Genomic DNA, 15,329 nt, shown 5'->3' with positions numbered 1-15,329 from the left:
CGAGTCGGCTTCACCGCCAGGGGATTCGTGATAGCGAAACAAGCCAAGCCTTGTTGGTTATCCTGGATCTAACCGTATCCTCATGCAGCGTGGAATGGAAATGGGGCAGGTTAGATCTGATCTGACCTTGGCAGGGCATTGCAACGCCAGAAGGCTAAAGTACTAAGCTCTTCTAGGAAGTCTGGTCTGGCTTCTAAAGCTTCTAGCGTGAGACGACAGCCTAATCGAGTTTGGGTGAGTTCTTGGAACTGGCAAATAGTGGGGGATCGTCATGATCCATCTTGTCTCTATTGATCTTTTGTGTCTTTTCTTATGAGTTGACCCATTTACAGTACCACTTTGATCCGATGCTTACCGTTATCTTTTTAATGCTACGGAGCTTAAGCTCCTAAATCAAAAGATCAACCAAGAAGAATTCGTTCAAGAGTCTCTTTGGTCGCGTGGTGGCTTGGCCTGGGGTACATCCCTGGTGCAGATCTGCTCTGACAGCCAAGGACAGGGGGTCCCGGACTGTCAAACCTGCAGACACACAGCACGTTCCCTCTGGGCTTATGCACGACAATGGAACCTTTTTGCGACTACTGCTTTACGATAAAAGCACAATGATGATACGCCAAGCTGCAGTACGCAATTGCGAGTCAACAGTGAGGCGAAAGAGGCGTCTACGTGTTTTAGCCAGGGGCTCAAAAGCCACAGAATCGATCCGAGATGCCGGTAAGTTCAGACAATCAATGAGGCCGAAACACTTCGGGTGCGATGACTGACGCCACGATATGGATTCTGTGCAGATCTAGGCTGTAGAGAAGCCATGTCGACCTATTTTGGTCAATAATCTGAAGAAAAGAGGCACAAGACCGTTGGAGGGTCTATTTTCAACTGTTTTTTTTTTTTTTTTTTTTTTGTGCAATTGACGTAGATGAGGCGTTTGAGATGGGAAAACTGTTTCGACATGACGTGTAAGCGGTCTTTTAACACGAAAGCACCTCGTATGGCAAAGAAATGACTACGATAGTGCAGCAACGGATAAATCCTTACCTCCACAGATGCAGAAATAGAAACTGATGTAAGCTCTGTCGCTGGATCGGGCCCTAAAGGCTCCATGAGCTTTTGGGTCAGCGGCTTCTTCGGATCACCGAGTGAGCGAAGCCATCATCTCAGTATTCTCCACAGCTCTTACGCTGAACAACTGCCCCCGGCATCGGCAGTGACAGAAACGCCGAGGAGCGTTAGATTTTTGGTCTTGGCAGGTAAAAGTGAATGATCTGACACGGTTTACTCAGCTGTCTCTGCGCCGCCAGGCGCTGGCTACACCCCAGCCTTGGTGGCGTTTTAAACACACGGTCTGGAAGACTCGGCAACGAGCCACTCAGAGTGTTTGCTTTGGAAAGGCTGGCTGAACTAACAAACAGCTTCTCAGAGTCTTCTTCACGTATTGGTTATACCGAAGGGGCGAGACCGAGAACACGGTGCCGCAAAGATACACGGATGGCGTATGGCTGCCGATAGTACATACAGGGATAGGGCTAGAGACAGGGACAGGGATAAGTATACCTCGATGAGCAGTTCGATGGTTGTAGAAGCTGTCAATCGAACGGTTGGTGACATTTCTTGTGGGCGTGGTCACATATTAAACCTCGAGTGGTGACATCTCAATCTTCGATTCTAGATATGTAACTTTTCGACTGGTGACATTGCAATCGACGATTGATGACATCTCCATCAATGATTCTGTCCGTCTTCATCAACACGTGGTTTCTGGAAGTTACGGCTTCACACGCGAGGCGGAAACTAGCATGGATGTCGTCTAAGACATGGGCAGACCTGGGCCTGGGCGATGACATACTGAGTCCACCCTCGCAATGCCAAACTCCCTCAGCGTCAAAAGTTAGATTCACAAAAACAATAATATTTTTCTCAACATGACGAGAGTCATAATCATGCTCTGAATCATGTTGGAAAAAAGATCTGCAACATGTGGCTCAACGCTCTGCATAGATAGTTCCCCCATTCCATCCAATAGCCCCTGGATTGCCTCATAGTCGTTTCAACGCAGCGCCTCATGAGCAAACACTGGCTGAGAAAGGGCTGGGCCTGTTTCACGGATCCGCAGGGGTTGGTGCGTCTGTGGCGCTTCGCTTTAACGCCCTTTAGACCAAGACCCTCAGCTTGACTTGTAAGTCTCGGGGGTCTCGAACTCAGTAAAGATCGGCTATTCCAACGCCGTTGCGGGCCGTCAGGTTCTTTTTCGACACTGATGCTCGCTCAACTTTGACGCCAGTCTCCAACGCATTACTTCAGTTATTACTATCCTCAGCCTCTTGTTATATCTAGACCACTTCGCCCGTTGAGAAAACGACTCCTTTCTCTTCATACTATTTCAACATACAATACAATACAATAATAACACATCCACTTATATACTTCACATCATATCGCATCAGCATCTCTTCAACTTATATATCCATCAACAACCATGTCTATCCTCAGTTCCATCAAGCGTGCTCGCGATCACAAGGAGATCGCCAAGGCCAAAGAAGTAGAGCAACCCAAGGCAACAAAACCCACACCAAGATATCGCCATGTTCCCACACACGCAGCATGCGATTCAGTCAACGTCGGTCCAGCTGGTGCCCGTCATCACGACCGCTCCAAGGTTCGCGCTGAGAACCGCAAGCGAACGGCAAAAGCGGTTGCTGATGCCATGCACGACAATCACCACATTCAGATGAACTTCCCCGGCTCATCAACGGCGTCTCCCTTCACCAGTGGTAGCTGCAGCACTACCTATCAACCGAGCGAGACTGACTACGATGGAGACATCAGCCCTAGAAGTCACTCTCCTGTGCATCACTTTGAGCCTGCGCACATCTATGAGTACTCTCCTGCGCCAACTTTCCATCATCCCATTTCTCTCAAGGGCAAGGAAGTTGTCCGAGGTCCTCAGTATGGCTTGGCCTACACTGTATCCCCTGACCCCCGGGATCGGCTCGCTGAGCGTTTCCAGACTGGTGTCATGATCTAAGCTTGTACTTGATGAGATTTCTGCCCCTGGAGGGCGATTTCTCAGACATGATCACGAGCTACAAACCAAAAAACCAGCAAGGGACTGACTCCCTGCTATCACCCACGCTTCGGCCCAACAAGGTCCATCAACTTACACCGATCCGTCCACCAAGCTCTCCATTGAGATCGAGCAGGACATGGTACTCAAAGTTCTGAAAGAATGCGAAAGCGAGCAACCCAACAAGACCAAAAAAGAAAGCTACAGGGGTCGTCTTGTGGGGGAGAGAAAGCAAGCATTGGATATGGGGCCCCTCTCGGGCATTCCGACGTCGAGTTTGACACATCTTGGCAGAAATCTTACACTAAAAGAAAAAAAAAGTACGCCACACTCTGTTTAGACTTGGTTCAGAGCAGGAATCTGAACCGAGCTAAGCCCTTTACTTCATGTATAATAGCGTTTAGCCTCTTCTTCTAGAACCTTTCGGGTTCTTCCTTTACTGTACGTACATACTTTTTAGCTTTAGGCTTTGGCTGCAATGGCATCAGGTCATTCTTCGTTGGCTGGGACCAACTGTTACTGAAATGAAACTAAGACAACGATTCACGTTCACATTCTGTTCTCCATCGATCGCGATCCTTGTGGATGTCATGAAGGCCACTGCTACAGGGGTTGTAATTGAGTTTGTTACCTAAATAATCAAATGCGGTTAATCCAGTTGACTCAGTCTGATTGATCTTCTAAGTCGCAAAGCTTAGACTCCCTGAGCGGAGGTAGTAGGGGAGGCTGTATATTCTTATCGCATGTTGGTTTCTTCAGGTCGTGTATGGTCTGACGTTGAAAAATATAATCTAAAGTCTCATATAATTCTTGAAGTATGACTATAATTGAGTAAACGATCAAACGTGGTTATTCTCATAAATGTCTTCAATTGTTCTAAAAATATTAGCCTCGGCAGTTTCCTACTGGTCATTTCACCACTTGGTCCCTGCCGATCCCTACCATCTTCATTATAGCACCCTTTGGCACCCGCGCCTGTTGCTATGTAATCATAGATTAGATGCAACGCCTCATTCATGCTTCGTGGCCTTCTCATGCTGTATAATCACAAGCAACGCACCGCATTCATACTCTAAATCTTTCTTCGCCCACGGGCGCGTTCGCCTTTTTTATTTTCCTTTCCTTGTGTACGTTGCACCAAATTAATTGACATCTCAAATGAGCGCGCTTTAATTCTACAAACACTCGCCTTTTCATCGCTGCATCTCCGCAGTCGCGAGTCGCATCAAGCAACCTCCCCCCTCCGCCAGCATGGCTATCGAACCGCCCGCGGAGTTTCTCAAGCCTTTATGGGCTTGGGCTGAAGCAACGCCAGTCTACATTCTTCTGTCATTATTTATCGCGTTTATTGCGCTGGCACTTCTTGGGGTATGCACTGCACTGAACCCCTCTAGGGCCCCGCGCAATCGCAAGCTCACCATTCCTAGCTCTATGTCATCCTCCATCTCGTCGCGCCAAAGCCTCGACCCGTCTACGCCTCCGAAAAGACCTACCTTACCAGCCATCCCACTGAAGGGCGCACACAGCCTCAACCTCTCCCCTGCTGGTACGATCGCTGGCTCGCTGAGCGACAGGCTAGCGAGCAGCACGTCCGCCCCGATGAAGCATTCCCTACTCCCGATGCTGGAAACATCGAACCCGCCGAAGTGCGTCTGAGCGTTGTCTTCCCAGCCTACAACGAAGAAGATCGCGTTATCCCGACCCTCGAAGAGGCTGTCACTTATCTCGATGAACACTTTGGCCGAAGCAAACAAGCTGGACCTAGCGGAGCGAGTCCTACGACTAAGAGACATGTTCGGAACGCTCCTAAGGAGGATCTCGGCGGATATGAGATCTTAATTATCGATGATGGGAGCAAGGATAAGACAGTGGATGTTGTCCTCAAGTTTGCCCAAGAACACGGCCTCCATGACATTCTTAGAGTTGTCTCACTTGCTCGCAACAGAGGCAAGGGCGGAGCGACTACTCATGGTTTCCGACATGTGAGGGGCGAATACGTCCTATTCGCTGATGCTGATGGCGCATCCCGTTTCTCCGATGCTGGTAAGCTCATTGAAGGATGCGAGGAGGTAGTTGATGGATCGTACCGCGGCGTTGCTATTGGAAGTCGAGCTCATCTCGTCGGCAGCGAAGCCGTTGTTAAGGTAAACTAACCCTCTCGTCTATGAAAATTGTATCAACTAACACAACTAGCGCTCGGCTCTACGAAACTTCCTCATGCGATCTTTCCATCTCGTGCTCATGATCCTAACACCCCCTGCAACATCGCGCATCCGCGACACCCAATGCGGCTTCAAGCTCTTCTCGCGAGCATCCCTCCCACACATCATTCCCTACATGCACACTGAGGGGTGGATCTTCGACATCGAGATGCTCATGCTCGCAGAGTCAGCACCCGCGACACCAGTTCTTGGCCACGATGGCAGTGTTATTGGCACCAGTCCCGGCATCAAGGTTGCTGAAGTGCCCATTGAGTGGCACGAGGTTGGTGGCAGCAAGCTCAACGTCATTCAGGACAGTATCAAGATGGCTATTGGCCTTGCGGTGCTGAGAGCGAGTTGGATGTTTGGTGTCTATCGAAGACGATTGACATAGGATGGAGGTCAAGGGATCAGGCAGGATATGAGCGTGAATGCTCAGTAATCGCAATGATCATGTCTAGTTGAATAAAACACACAGTCGACAAATTTATCGATTACATGAACATAAACGGTTCGCCCTACACACGGTTAGGCTAACAAGACGCAGTAAAGTGAAGTTCAGTTGCAATTAATATTAATCTTGAAATGATAATCTACTTATATCTCCCAATTTCTGACCACAGGTAGTATGGGGATCAAGCATGCGTATGTGTGTGTGTATCTAACAAAAACCCACTCCCGCTCAACACTCCGAAATGCTCAAATGTCTCATAACCACCCATGAAAAGGGGCATATGTACAATCGTCCCTCGGCTCTAATGTCTCCCATTTCTGAAAGAAATTTAGATTCGTTTTAAAATTCGACATAAAAGTCCCAAGCCAAAGCTCCATAAACGCCGCAGCTCTCGCTACTTAAACACATCATGCTCTTTTCTCTTCTTTTTTTTTTCCAAATTCCAGATTTACTGGAATGTCTCTCGGTACATGATGGGAAGGAAGACAATGCATGCCTTCCAGAGGATGAGAACGGCATCAATGATAGCGAGAGGAGCCTTGAAGATGCCCAAGATACCGCAGCCAACGACGGTGCAGGCGTTGAGCCAGATGGCGAGGAATGCAACGGAGAAGAAGTGGTAGGCGAGGATGAAGGGGCGCTGGAGCATACCAGCCAAGAGAGCGACGGGACCGTCAGTTGAGCCGCGCTTGAAGTAGTTGAAGCAACCGTATTGAAGAGCACGGAGCTGACGGTCGTTGGCTGCGAATAGGGAGTACAGAGCCTGGGCGAGGACGTTGATGATACCGGTCAAAGGCTTGCGCTTCCAGTAAAGCTGGTCAAGCGCATTGTTGATGGCCTTGTTGTCAGCGAGATCAGACACCTTGCTGGGGTGCAACTCCTCGGCAAGGATGACAACATCGTTGAATGCGACAGTCATACCACCACCAGTAAGAGGATGTCGCATGTTCATAGCGTCACCGAGGAGAATGGCTCCGTTGGCGCGCTGTTTCGTAGGAGGAAGCCAGCTGTTGGGCATGCTTCGGGGAATCTTGCCATCCTCAAGAGCCTTCTCAGCTGATGGTCGGATGCTAGTAGGGAGTGCAGGAAGGACATAGTTGCGGATGTATCCACGAACACCGCCATTCTCAGGCGAGGCTTCGGGGATACCTTGAGGCACATCGATAAGAGCGCGGGTCTCGTGAGTGCCGATCTGGTAGAGAAGGATAGGGAAGGCGTTGCCAATGATGACATGGCCGTGGCCAGGTTCAGGAAGATCGCAGTCTATGAGTTCAAGAGCGTAGAACTTTGAGCAGACCTTGGGCTTGGTCCTGAGAACCTCCTGACGCCACTTGGAATCGTAACCATCAGCGATAATGGTCAACTGTCCAAAGTAGTAATCCTTCTCCTTGACACCGGTCTCCTTGTTCTTTGTGCGACTCTCAACACCGAGAATCTGATCCGACACCTCTCCGCGCAGCGTCTTGACAACCTCTGTCTCAACAACAGTGATGTTCTTGTGGTTTATACACGACTCTCGTAGCTTAGTGATAAAGCGACCGTGATGGAAACTGCATCCAGACGGTCTCTTATCCGCTGTGCTGTGACCTCCCCAAGCATGTGTGACATTGCCGTTATCGTCGAGACCGGGGTAAGGAATGAGGACCTTCTCGCCGTGGTAGAAGACAGTGTATCCGTAGCAAGGCATGGCATCGATACCCTCGAGGCAGTGGCCGAGGCCGATTTTCTGTAGTGAGGCGACACCGCCAGGCTGAAGAAGTTCGCCAACGATGCGATCGGGCTCCGATAGCCATCGCTCGAGAAGGAGAACGGATCGGCCCTGGTTTGCGAGAGCGTAGGCGATAGTGCAGCCGAATACACCAGCTCCTACAACGACGACATCGGCTTCATGGTATTGTTCGCGACGGCGAGTCTGCGACTCGGTTGATGTGAGTACTGAAGCCATGGTTGAAGTTATTGGCTGTTGTAGAAGTGAAAGGAAGTTGAGTCGCGGTCGTTGAGGAATTGTCTAACAAGACTTTCGATGGGGGGTGGGGGGCCTATTAATCGCGGATCGGGGGGCGGCGAGAAATTGGATGGGTTGGCCCTGGGAATTAGGGGGTGGAAAGTGGTCAAAGAGTAAGAGCAGCAACAAAGGGCAATGCTTTTGTAAAGAGAACAAGATCAATGCTTTTATGTGAGATGACACAATATTCTCGCAGATGCTCAGTTGTAAGCCAGCAAATAGTGAAGTCTTATCCCTTATAAGGATGAATCGGTTTTCGGGGGTCACAGAGCTTGTGACAATGACGCTCTCGACTTTTGGGGGCGAGTGTATAAAAAAGTTGGACTTTAGATCAATTGAGATGGAATTCTGGGCGATTGAACCGATTTAAACACCACAGACACTTTCAAAGACGACAATTCCTCTCGTCTGATCACAATTGACCGGATATGCGCCGTTTATAGGGTCCCTTTTCCTCTCATTCTCGTGGCATTCAATCCTCCAGGATATCAACAAATCAGCCTATAAACCGTCACTGAATGTCATGTCAGGGGGGCCCGAATTCAAAGAAACGAAAAAAACACCAACAAGAGAAATGGACCCTTGGCTGGCATGGGGCGATCCTGGCATTCTCTCTAGGGCTGTCATTATCATAGTTCCAGGGGAATAACCCACTGTAAGGTCCCCTGGAACACTTCACCCCGCAACGCTGTGGTCTCCCTTCCTAGCAGCAATCGCGCCACCAAGACCCGTAGACGCCCTGACCGCTAAAAGAGCAGCCAACCAACGAAGACGAGATCTTGCGGGCATGGTTCGATGTGCGAAAAGGACACCGCCAGGTTCCGGGACTTTTCGCATGTGAAAGACGTCGTCTCATAGAGATTCAGATCGTACGTGATTCGAACCAATTTCTCCTCTGCCGAGTCCGGTATTACTTCGTTCAGGTTCTCGAAAGAGGAAGAGAAAATACGTATTCGGAATGCGACTCTCAGGGTTTCTTTGGTTGCGGTCGATGCTTATTTGATGTTCCTGCGTCTGTTTAGCGGCTAGTGGCCAATCAGTTTCTGGTTGATGACCTCCATTAACCAAATCTCATGATAACGGGGTCAACTCTACACGAATACGCTGATGCATGTGACACTATCAACCCAAGCCCCACCTGTAATCAATTCATCTCATAGCAGAGAGACAGAATCACATGCGAAAATAAAGAATCATCCATATCAATTGACATGTGCTGAGAGGGGCTGTTCAACTACAGAACATTGAAACTCATAGAGCATTCAGAAGATAAATAGATTCTTCAAATATTGTGTTGTTGTTTCTTTTACAGATAGTACCATAACAGATACCATCATATGCTCTCATATTTCCAGGCCACAAAGAAAAGTTAATGTGACCAAGAAGCTGATATACCCAAATGCCTCTTCTGTAACCATAATGTCTGCGCCATGCCAATGCATATGTCTTCTAAGCATACAACCTCTAATCTCAAGCCATTGCTCTGGCTATTTCCTTCTCTAAATATATGTCGTCCTCAGTAAGCTCAGGCGAAGGCGTCCTCTCTCGTTTCGTCCGCTTGTGTCGTGCTGTTCGGATCTCATCTATATTGTGCTGTCGAGCAGGCAATTCATCCTCGACGATCCTATGCCTCGACTCGTTCAAAGCTTGGGGTGTTGAATCTCGTCTTGAAGACAACTCCCAGTCTGTATTCCGCTTATCCTTTGGCGTCTGGCGCCCAGATTGTGTGTCTGGAAAGAAGCCTCCTTCAAATGCCACTGGCTCTTCCACCGTCTTGAAAGCTCCAACAACCTCCTTGGTAACGGCCTCCCGCTCTTGTTTGTTCGTCGCCCGTAAGGACTTGATATGTTCAAGAGCATCATCAAGACGTAATAGTACTTGCTTATGCGTGTTCTCTCGCCTGTGGTCCCTGGCTGCCCTTGATGCGACATGTTTCATAGCCAACTTGACGGATTCCTTGCACTCTTTGCTACCCTGCCACCATTCTGACTTCGATATGAAGCTTGCAATAAGTGACATCAGGTCTCTGTAACGCCCTTGTCCAGTATAGGAGTGGATGAGACTGGCAAAGTTAAACTTGTTGTATGCCAGCTCACCCATACCATTCTGCTGTGCTGCCATTTCGCAGACCTTGATCGCGGCTTCAGGGTTACCCTTTTGAGTGAGAACACGAGCGGCTTTGTTGTATACACTGTCGTGAATGTGTTGACCCTTGGCAAGATTCTCGCGGAGTAAATCATTTACATTGTCACCAGCCTCAAGTCGAGCGACCAGCATAGGAACCAAAGCACCGCTGATGTCGTGATTCCTTATGTATGCCTCATTAATGAGGCACGACACTGTGCCTGAATGGGGACCTTCTAAGTGAATGTTGGCGACAACAGCAAGTCGAAGGCATCGTGATGAATCACCAAGGCCCTTCTTAGTTGCCTCCTTGTAGGCGCTGTAGACGCCGGTCCAGTCGTTCTCAAGCGCCAGAGTATTCATGTGCTTGAAAGCTGCTCGCTCATAGATAGATATTGAGTCACCTCGGCGTTCAGGCAGAGTCGGGGCAATTCCATAGCAGTCAACCTTTTCTCCTGGCAGGGGCTTGTGAAGATCATGCAGGCCACCTTCACTGGCGTAGCTGGTCAACAAAGGGTCCTTCAGCCACGGTGCAGAAGTTCGTGCATCCTTCAGCATGCGGATCACGTCAGCTCTCGACAGGTTCCAGTATCTGCAGCACTTGTCGGCAATCTCGTTGAAGAAGATCTGGTCCATTGCCAAGCCACCATCTTGGCAGAACTGCACCCACGCAACAAGAGCTTGAAGATTGCGGGTTCGGCCGTGCCTATCCCATAACAAAGAAAGCTAGGGGCTTGTTCAAACTCATGTGGTGGTTGCTGACAAGATCTCTCACAAAAATGTCCATCTCTGCGGTTGTGTGATCCTTGCAATAGATCTTTGTCAGCCAGGATAGAATATTCTGAAACTGGTCGGATGGCTTTGCTTTAGGTCCGAAAGCCTCAAGTCCAGCCGTGACCTTGTCCCATTGTCCCAATTCAGCTTCGCGTACAATAAACCTCCCACGAAGCTTGACATCGACACCCGAGGCCTTCGGTCTCATCTCGCGGAGCTGGGACATCTCTGCACTTGCAGTCGCATCATCCCCAGCATCAAGAGCAATGAGGATAATTCTGCGTCTGACAGCATACTGGGTAGACGAAGAAAATACACTATTGTCAAAAAGACCGCCTTTTTGGAGCAATGTATAAATCGTTTTGACCTCCAGGAAGTCCTTCGTCTTCCTCCAGTAATGCATAAGTAGCCGAGTGACCCATTCATTGCGATTGGTATTCGCTGCCTCCTTCGACTGAGGCTCAAAGCGAGATAAACTTCGCAGTAAGTGCCTCACACCCTCAACGTCGCGGCTCCGGGAAAGACTGTCGAGGAAGGGGACGGCCAAAAGGCAAATATCGTTGCAAGCTGGACGGACAGCTTCGAGTATGAGAGGGATAGTTCCGTATTCCCGAGATACTGCTGTGGACTGAAGTATCCGGATACCTCTTGATAAAACCTCCTGGGCCTCTTCACTCTGTGCTGAGGTCAGCATTTTAAGCATTTTGGTAGCTCTCGTTTCATTCTGGACACGCTCTTCGCGTGGCAGGTCTTGGGTTTCCATTTCCGTAAGGAGATTATCCAGCCGTGACCACGATTCTTGTTGTCCTATCAGGGTTTCATCGGCTGGCTCTGATTTTGTTACGCCAACTTGTCCATCGCTTGCCGTTGGGTTATTCTCCGTCGTGAATATTTTCGTTGAGCCTGTGCTAGCGTCCATTCTGGCCTTGGTCGTCCTGGTGTTGGGTGATCGTGTCCTTGGTAATGATGTAGTTGGTAGGCTGATCTCTGGTGATAACCTGATGGAAAGGGCGTTGTGATAGGATGTGCTGTTTTCTGATATTCGTGATAATTCCTTTCGTGCTGCGTCCCACTCGTCCCATCTCCTCTGGCTATTCTGAGGCGTGCTTGTTGAGTCCCCATCCTCAGGCAATGTTGTCTCAAAAGACTCTATATGCTCAATCTCCTTCGGGCGCGATAATTCATGCTCCAACGAGTCTATTCTTGTTCGACGACGGCGCACAGCATTGTTGGTGGGTGCATGCGAGAAGTCGTGGGTAATTTCAATTGGAAAGGTTTCTCGTCTACTGCTGTAGCTCTCAGCCAGCGCAGCCGAGTTGCGGTTCACCCGCGCAGTGTGAAGTTTCTTGGCATTGTCGAGAGCAGCTCGAGCGATATTGAGGCGTCGACGTCGTTCTTCAGCAAGGATAATGACTGAACAGGACGTTGTTAGGAGAACACCACGGAGGGCGTTGACGGCGACCCTTGAAGGGGCGGGGCTTGGAGTGGCCATTCTAGGCGGTCGTCATCTTGATCCGGACCAATGCTGCCCCAGATCGGCTTTGTGAGGTCGTAGGTTCGTAGGTTGATGTTCAATTCGTCGTCTCGGTATGTCGCTCGCAGTAATTGTCGTGGTGTGATGCACAGATTCTAGGCCGAGTGAGATCCAATCGAATTGGAGGGTAGGTACGTACCCGGCCGGCCGAGGAATCGGGACTTCAGACCAATGAGAGAGCTACGATGGCCAGCAGCATCAGCCCATTTTAGGTCAGCATCCTTGTCGATATTCAGCTTCAGGGTAGGCAGTTTTAGCATCATCTTCCTCATTTTTATATCTTATTGTTAGTAGCATTGTCATTCTTTGAAACTCCAGTGTACCTTATCACTTCATTTAGTTCCTGATACTATTCGATATATCGATAATTGTTCCAATAGGCCAATACGTTTTGAGTGGCAAGTCACTTAGCTGTCAGGACTTTCCAACTGCTCTTTTCCCTTGTTAAGGCCGTTTCCCACAAACGACTTACACGTCAAACAAAACATTATGATGCGTTGATGTAAGAATCTTAGGATGCTACACAATCTCGCACGTCAAGGCGTTTAATGTCGATCTCGAGCCACATATCTAGTGGATGCTAAAGGTGTGCCTAATGCAACTTGAACACTTCCCTATGTTCTAAGTCCGTTAACTCCAGCTCTCAGCTGCTTGTTTCGATCATCTTGACAACTGCTTTTGCTGAATAATTGCATGAACTGATCTTGATCTAAACGTATCAAGGTAGTTCGCCGGTTTAGTGCATCTTGAGAAACCAATGAGAATGTTTACGTGAGTTCGCTTGAGCTAGGTTACGAGGTCTTGTTCCTTTGGTTGTATGAATGGATGTCAACTCTTGCTACATGCCCGTATGCACCTCGTATGTACCGCGGAAGCTGAGTCAATTTCAATATCTTCTGATGAACGCATCGCGAAATATGTCACTGTTCTTCAGTACCTAAGTACGGGTCCGACAAATCCGTTTAAGTCCAGAAGGTCCGTTCCCAAACGGTGTGGATGGTATTGGTAGGAGTTGCCAGTTCCATATGATAGATCTGAATATATAAAGTCAGAAGAGAACCTTTCACCATCAACTGAAGAAATATTCACAACCCTTATATCTGATAACATAAATCCAGCCACCATCGATTGTTCTTCTGCAGTGACGCCACTGCCGCTGCCACTATCATCACCACTTTCACTCACTGCCCACTCCATCTTCATTATCCCTACAAATCCATTCCCACTACATCTTTTCACCTCATCTTCGCACCTCTGTATCACGAACACTAGCAACCTACCGCAACAAACAATGGCTCTCCCTTTCGCACCACCCCCCAAAAGTCCTCTGGGGCGCTACCGACTTTTGTCACCAACTGCATCGGTTTGGGTGTCCCCTATTTGCCTTGGTACCATGAACTTTGGAAATGCTTGGTGAGATACACATCCAATTATGCCTACTATCTACTAACAGTAGCGTAGGAAAGAGTGGATGGGAGAATGCGACCAGTCCACGTCGGAGTCAATTTTGGATTTCTTCTATGAACAGGTATGAACACCATATATCGAATACAAGATATCGACGATGTACTAATGGAAGAACAGGGCGGAAACTTTATTGACTCTGCAAACAATTACCAATTCCAGGAAACCGAGAAATGGGTGGGAGAATGGATGAGGAAACGCGGTAACCGTGATGAAATCGGTTTGTGACCCTTTCTCACTCAACACTGGGTGCTGAACTGACGTATTCCCTCAGTTGTTGCTACCAAATACACCACCAACTTTCGAGCCGGACCTGGTGCTCCTAATATCATGGTGAACTTCACTGGCAACGGAACGAAAAGTCTGAGGGCTTCAGTTGAGGCCAGCCTTAAGAACCTGCAGACCGATTACATTGATCTTGTAGGTATTTTCTTACGAGCGAAGCCCAGAATGCTAAGCTAACAGGGCCACAGCTCTATGTTCACTGGTATGATGGCAACACCTCTATTCCAGAGCTGATGCAATCTCTCAACCAACTCGTACTCTCTGGAAAGGTCCTCCACTTGGGCGTCAGCGACACTCCTGCTTGGATCGTGAGGTAAGATACAATGTGCCTTCTACGAGCGAATAACTTGCTGAAACCCCCATAGCAAGGCCAACGAGTATGCTCGCTGCAATGGACTCCGCCAATTCTCCGTTTACCAAGGTCGTTGGTCTGCGGCCTCGCGTGACTTCGAGCGAGACATCATCCCCATGTGCCAAGCTGAGGGCATGGGAATTGCCCCATGGGGATCTCTTGGAGGCGGAAAATTCAAGACCGAAGAACAGCGCAATGCGCGGGAAGGACGCAGAGTGGAGGCCAGCGAGAAAGAGATCAGAACCAGTAAAGTGCTGGAGTCGATCGCTAACCGTAAGAACACACTCATCACCAGCATTGCACTGGCATATGTCATGCACAAGACAAGTTATGTATTCCCCATCATCGGTGGTCGAAAGGTGGATCACCTCAAAGCCAACATTCAGGCTCTCACCCTGCATCTCTCCCCTGAGGATATTCAAGAGATCGATGGGGCTAATGAATTTGATGCGGGCTTTCCTAACGATTTCCTGTATCGTGGGGGCAACTCTATTGGAGGTCCCGACGTTTGGCTGCTCCAGATGGGCGGCACGTTTGACCATATCCAACCACCAAAGGTGCGTTCCTCATAACCACATACAAATACCTATACTGATTTGTTGTAGCCCATCTCACCGGCTGCACGAGGGGAATAGGGCGTCCGCCTCAAAGCGAACTTTTGGCGATGGTTACCAGCTCGGTCTCGATCGGACTGGATGGAATTGGACTGGAAAGAAAGAATTGGTGCTGCAGTGATGCCTTCTTATCGATGGTGAACCAGACGGGATTGCTTGTTTGGTAGATTGGGCCGAGAGCGAGCACACGGGTTCAGAATAAGGGGTTATTGGGGATATCACCAGCACAGAAAAACAAAGAATAAATTCGCTTTGCAAATTCCAGACTATCTATTCTGTTAGAATATATTGTTATGTTGCTTGACAACTGGCAGATGCATAAAGGCTGATAAACAACTTTGAATCGAGTAACGGAATGAACGGCAGATGAACACTTAGTATTTCTTAATCTCGAAGAAAGGCGTTATTGCTGAAGGTAGGAGCTGTTCGGTGAAGCCTGCGCTGAACAAACGGAGAGTGTC

At 48.9% G+C, this 15,329-nt stretch overlaps 5 protein-coding genes across 5 annotated transcripts; 3 read left to right on the top strand and 2 right to left on the bottom strand.

The window, feature by feature from the left end:
* The first annotated feature begins 657 nt into the window (after positions 1 to 657).
* On the top strand, positions 658 to 3,863 carry FOXG_08497 (uncharacterized protein). Its single transcript, XM_018387470.1, has one exon. It carries the CDS (start codon positions 2,474 to 2,476, stop codon positions 3,020 to 3,022), a length of 549 nt encoding a protein of 182 aa, XP_018245322.1. The 5' UTR covers positions 658 to 2,473; the 3' UTR covers positions 3,023 to 3,863.
* A 2-nt stretch (positions 3,864 to 3,865) lies between these two features.
* FOXG_08496 (dolichyl-phosphate beta-glucosyltransferase) lies at positions 3,866 to 8,334 on the top strand. The gene is made up of 3 exons (XM_018387469.1): positions 3,866 to 4,429; positions 4,489 to 5,205; positions 5,255 to 8,334. Exons 1-3 carry the CDS (start codon positions 4,313 to 4,315, stop codon positions 5,654 to 5,656), a joined length of 1,236 nt encoding a protein of 411 aa, XP_018245321.1. The 5' UTR covers positions 3,866 to 4,312; the 3' UTR covers positions 5,657 to 8,334.
* FOXG_08495 (squalene monooxygenase) lies at positions 4,759 to 8,335 on the bottom strand. Its single transcript, XM_018387468.1, has 2 exons — positions 8,289 to 8,335; positions 4,759 to 8,235 (listed from the first exon to the last, which is right to left on the bottom strand). The coding sequence occupies exon 2, from the start codon at positions 7,659 to 7,661 to the stop codon at positions 6,165 to 6,167; it is 1,497 nt and encodes a 498-aa protein (XP_018245320.1). The 5' UTR covers positions 7,662 to 8,235; positions 8,289 to 8,335; the 3' UTR covers positions 4,759 to 6,164.
* Positions 8,336 to 9,191: 856 nt separating this feature from the next.
* Positions 9,192 to 12,111, bottom strand: FOXG_08494 (uncharacterized protein; the record flags this gene model as incomplete). Its single annotated transcript, XM_018387467.1, has 2 exons — positions 9,192 to 10,571; positions 10,621 to 12,111. The coding sequence occupies 2 exons, from the start codon at positions 12,109 to 12,111 to the stop codon at positions 9,192 to 9,194; spliced, it is 2,871 nt and encodes a 956-aa protein (XP_018245319.1).
* Positions 12,112 to 13,444: 1,333 nt separating this feature from the next.
* Positions 13,445 to 14,889, top strand: FOXG_08493 (alcohol dehydrogenase; the record flags this gene model as incomplete). Its single annotated transcript, XM_018387466.1, has 7 exons — positions 13,445 to 13,566; positions 13,615 to 13,681; positions 13,738 to 13,837; positions 13,892 to 14,037; positions 14,091 to 14,215; positions 14,268 to 14,811; positions 14,860 to 14,889. 7 exons carry the CDS (start codon positions 13,445 to 13,447, stop codon positions 14,887 to 14,889), a joined length of 1,134 nt encoding a protein of 377 aa, XP_018245318.1.
* Between the last annotated feature and the right edge of the window lie 440 nt (positions 14,890 to 15,329).

The sequence above is a fragment of the Fusarium oxysporum genome, chromosome 2 (genome assembly GCF_000149955.1).
Source record: "Fusarium oxysporum f. sp. lycopersici 4287 chromosome 2, whole genome shotgun sequence".
Lineage (NCBI taxonomy): Eukaryota > Fungi > Ascomycota > Sordariomycetes > Hypocreales > Nectriaceae > Fusarium > Fusarium oxysporum.
This window is presented reverse-complemented; position numbering and strand designations above follow the sequence as displayed.

Excerpts from the sequence above, each read along its gene's own strand:
- FOXG_08497 (XM_018387470.1), top strand. The coding sequence starts at position 2,474 with ATGTCTATCCTCAGTTCCATCAAGCGTGCTCGCGATCACAAGGAGATC.
- FOXG_08496 (XM_018387469.1), top strand. The coding sequence starts at position 4,313 with ATGGCTATCGAACCGCCCGCGGAGTTTCTCAAGCCTTTATGGGCTTGG. Across the intron at positions 4,430-4,488 it reads TTGCGCTGGCACTTCTTGGG|CTCTATGTCATCCTCCATCT; the intron begins GTATGCACTGCA and ends CACCATTCCTAG. Across the intron at positions 5,206-5,254 it reads GCAGCGAAGCCGTTGTTAAG|CGCTCGGCTCTACGAAACTT; the intron begins GTAAACTAACCC and ends TAACACAACTAG.
- FOXG_08495 (XM_018387468.1), bottom strand. The coding sequence starts at position 7,661 with ATGGCTTCAGTACTCACATCAACCGAGTCGCAGACTCGCCGTCGCGAA.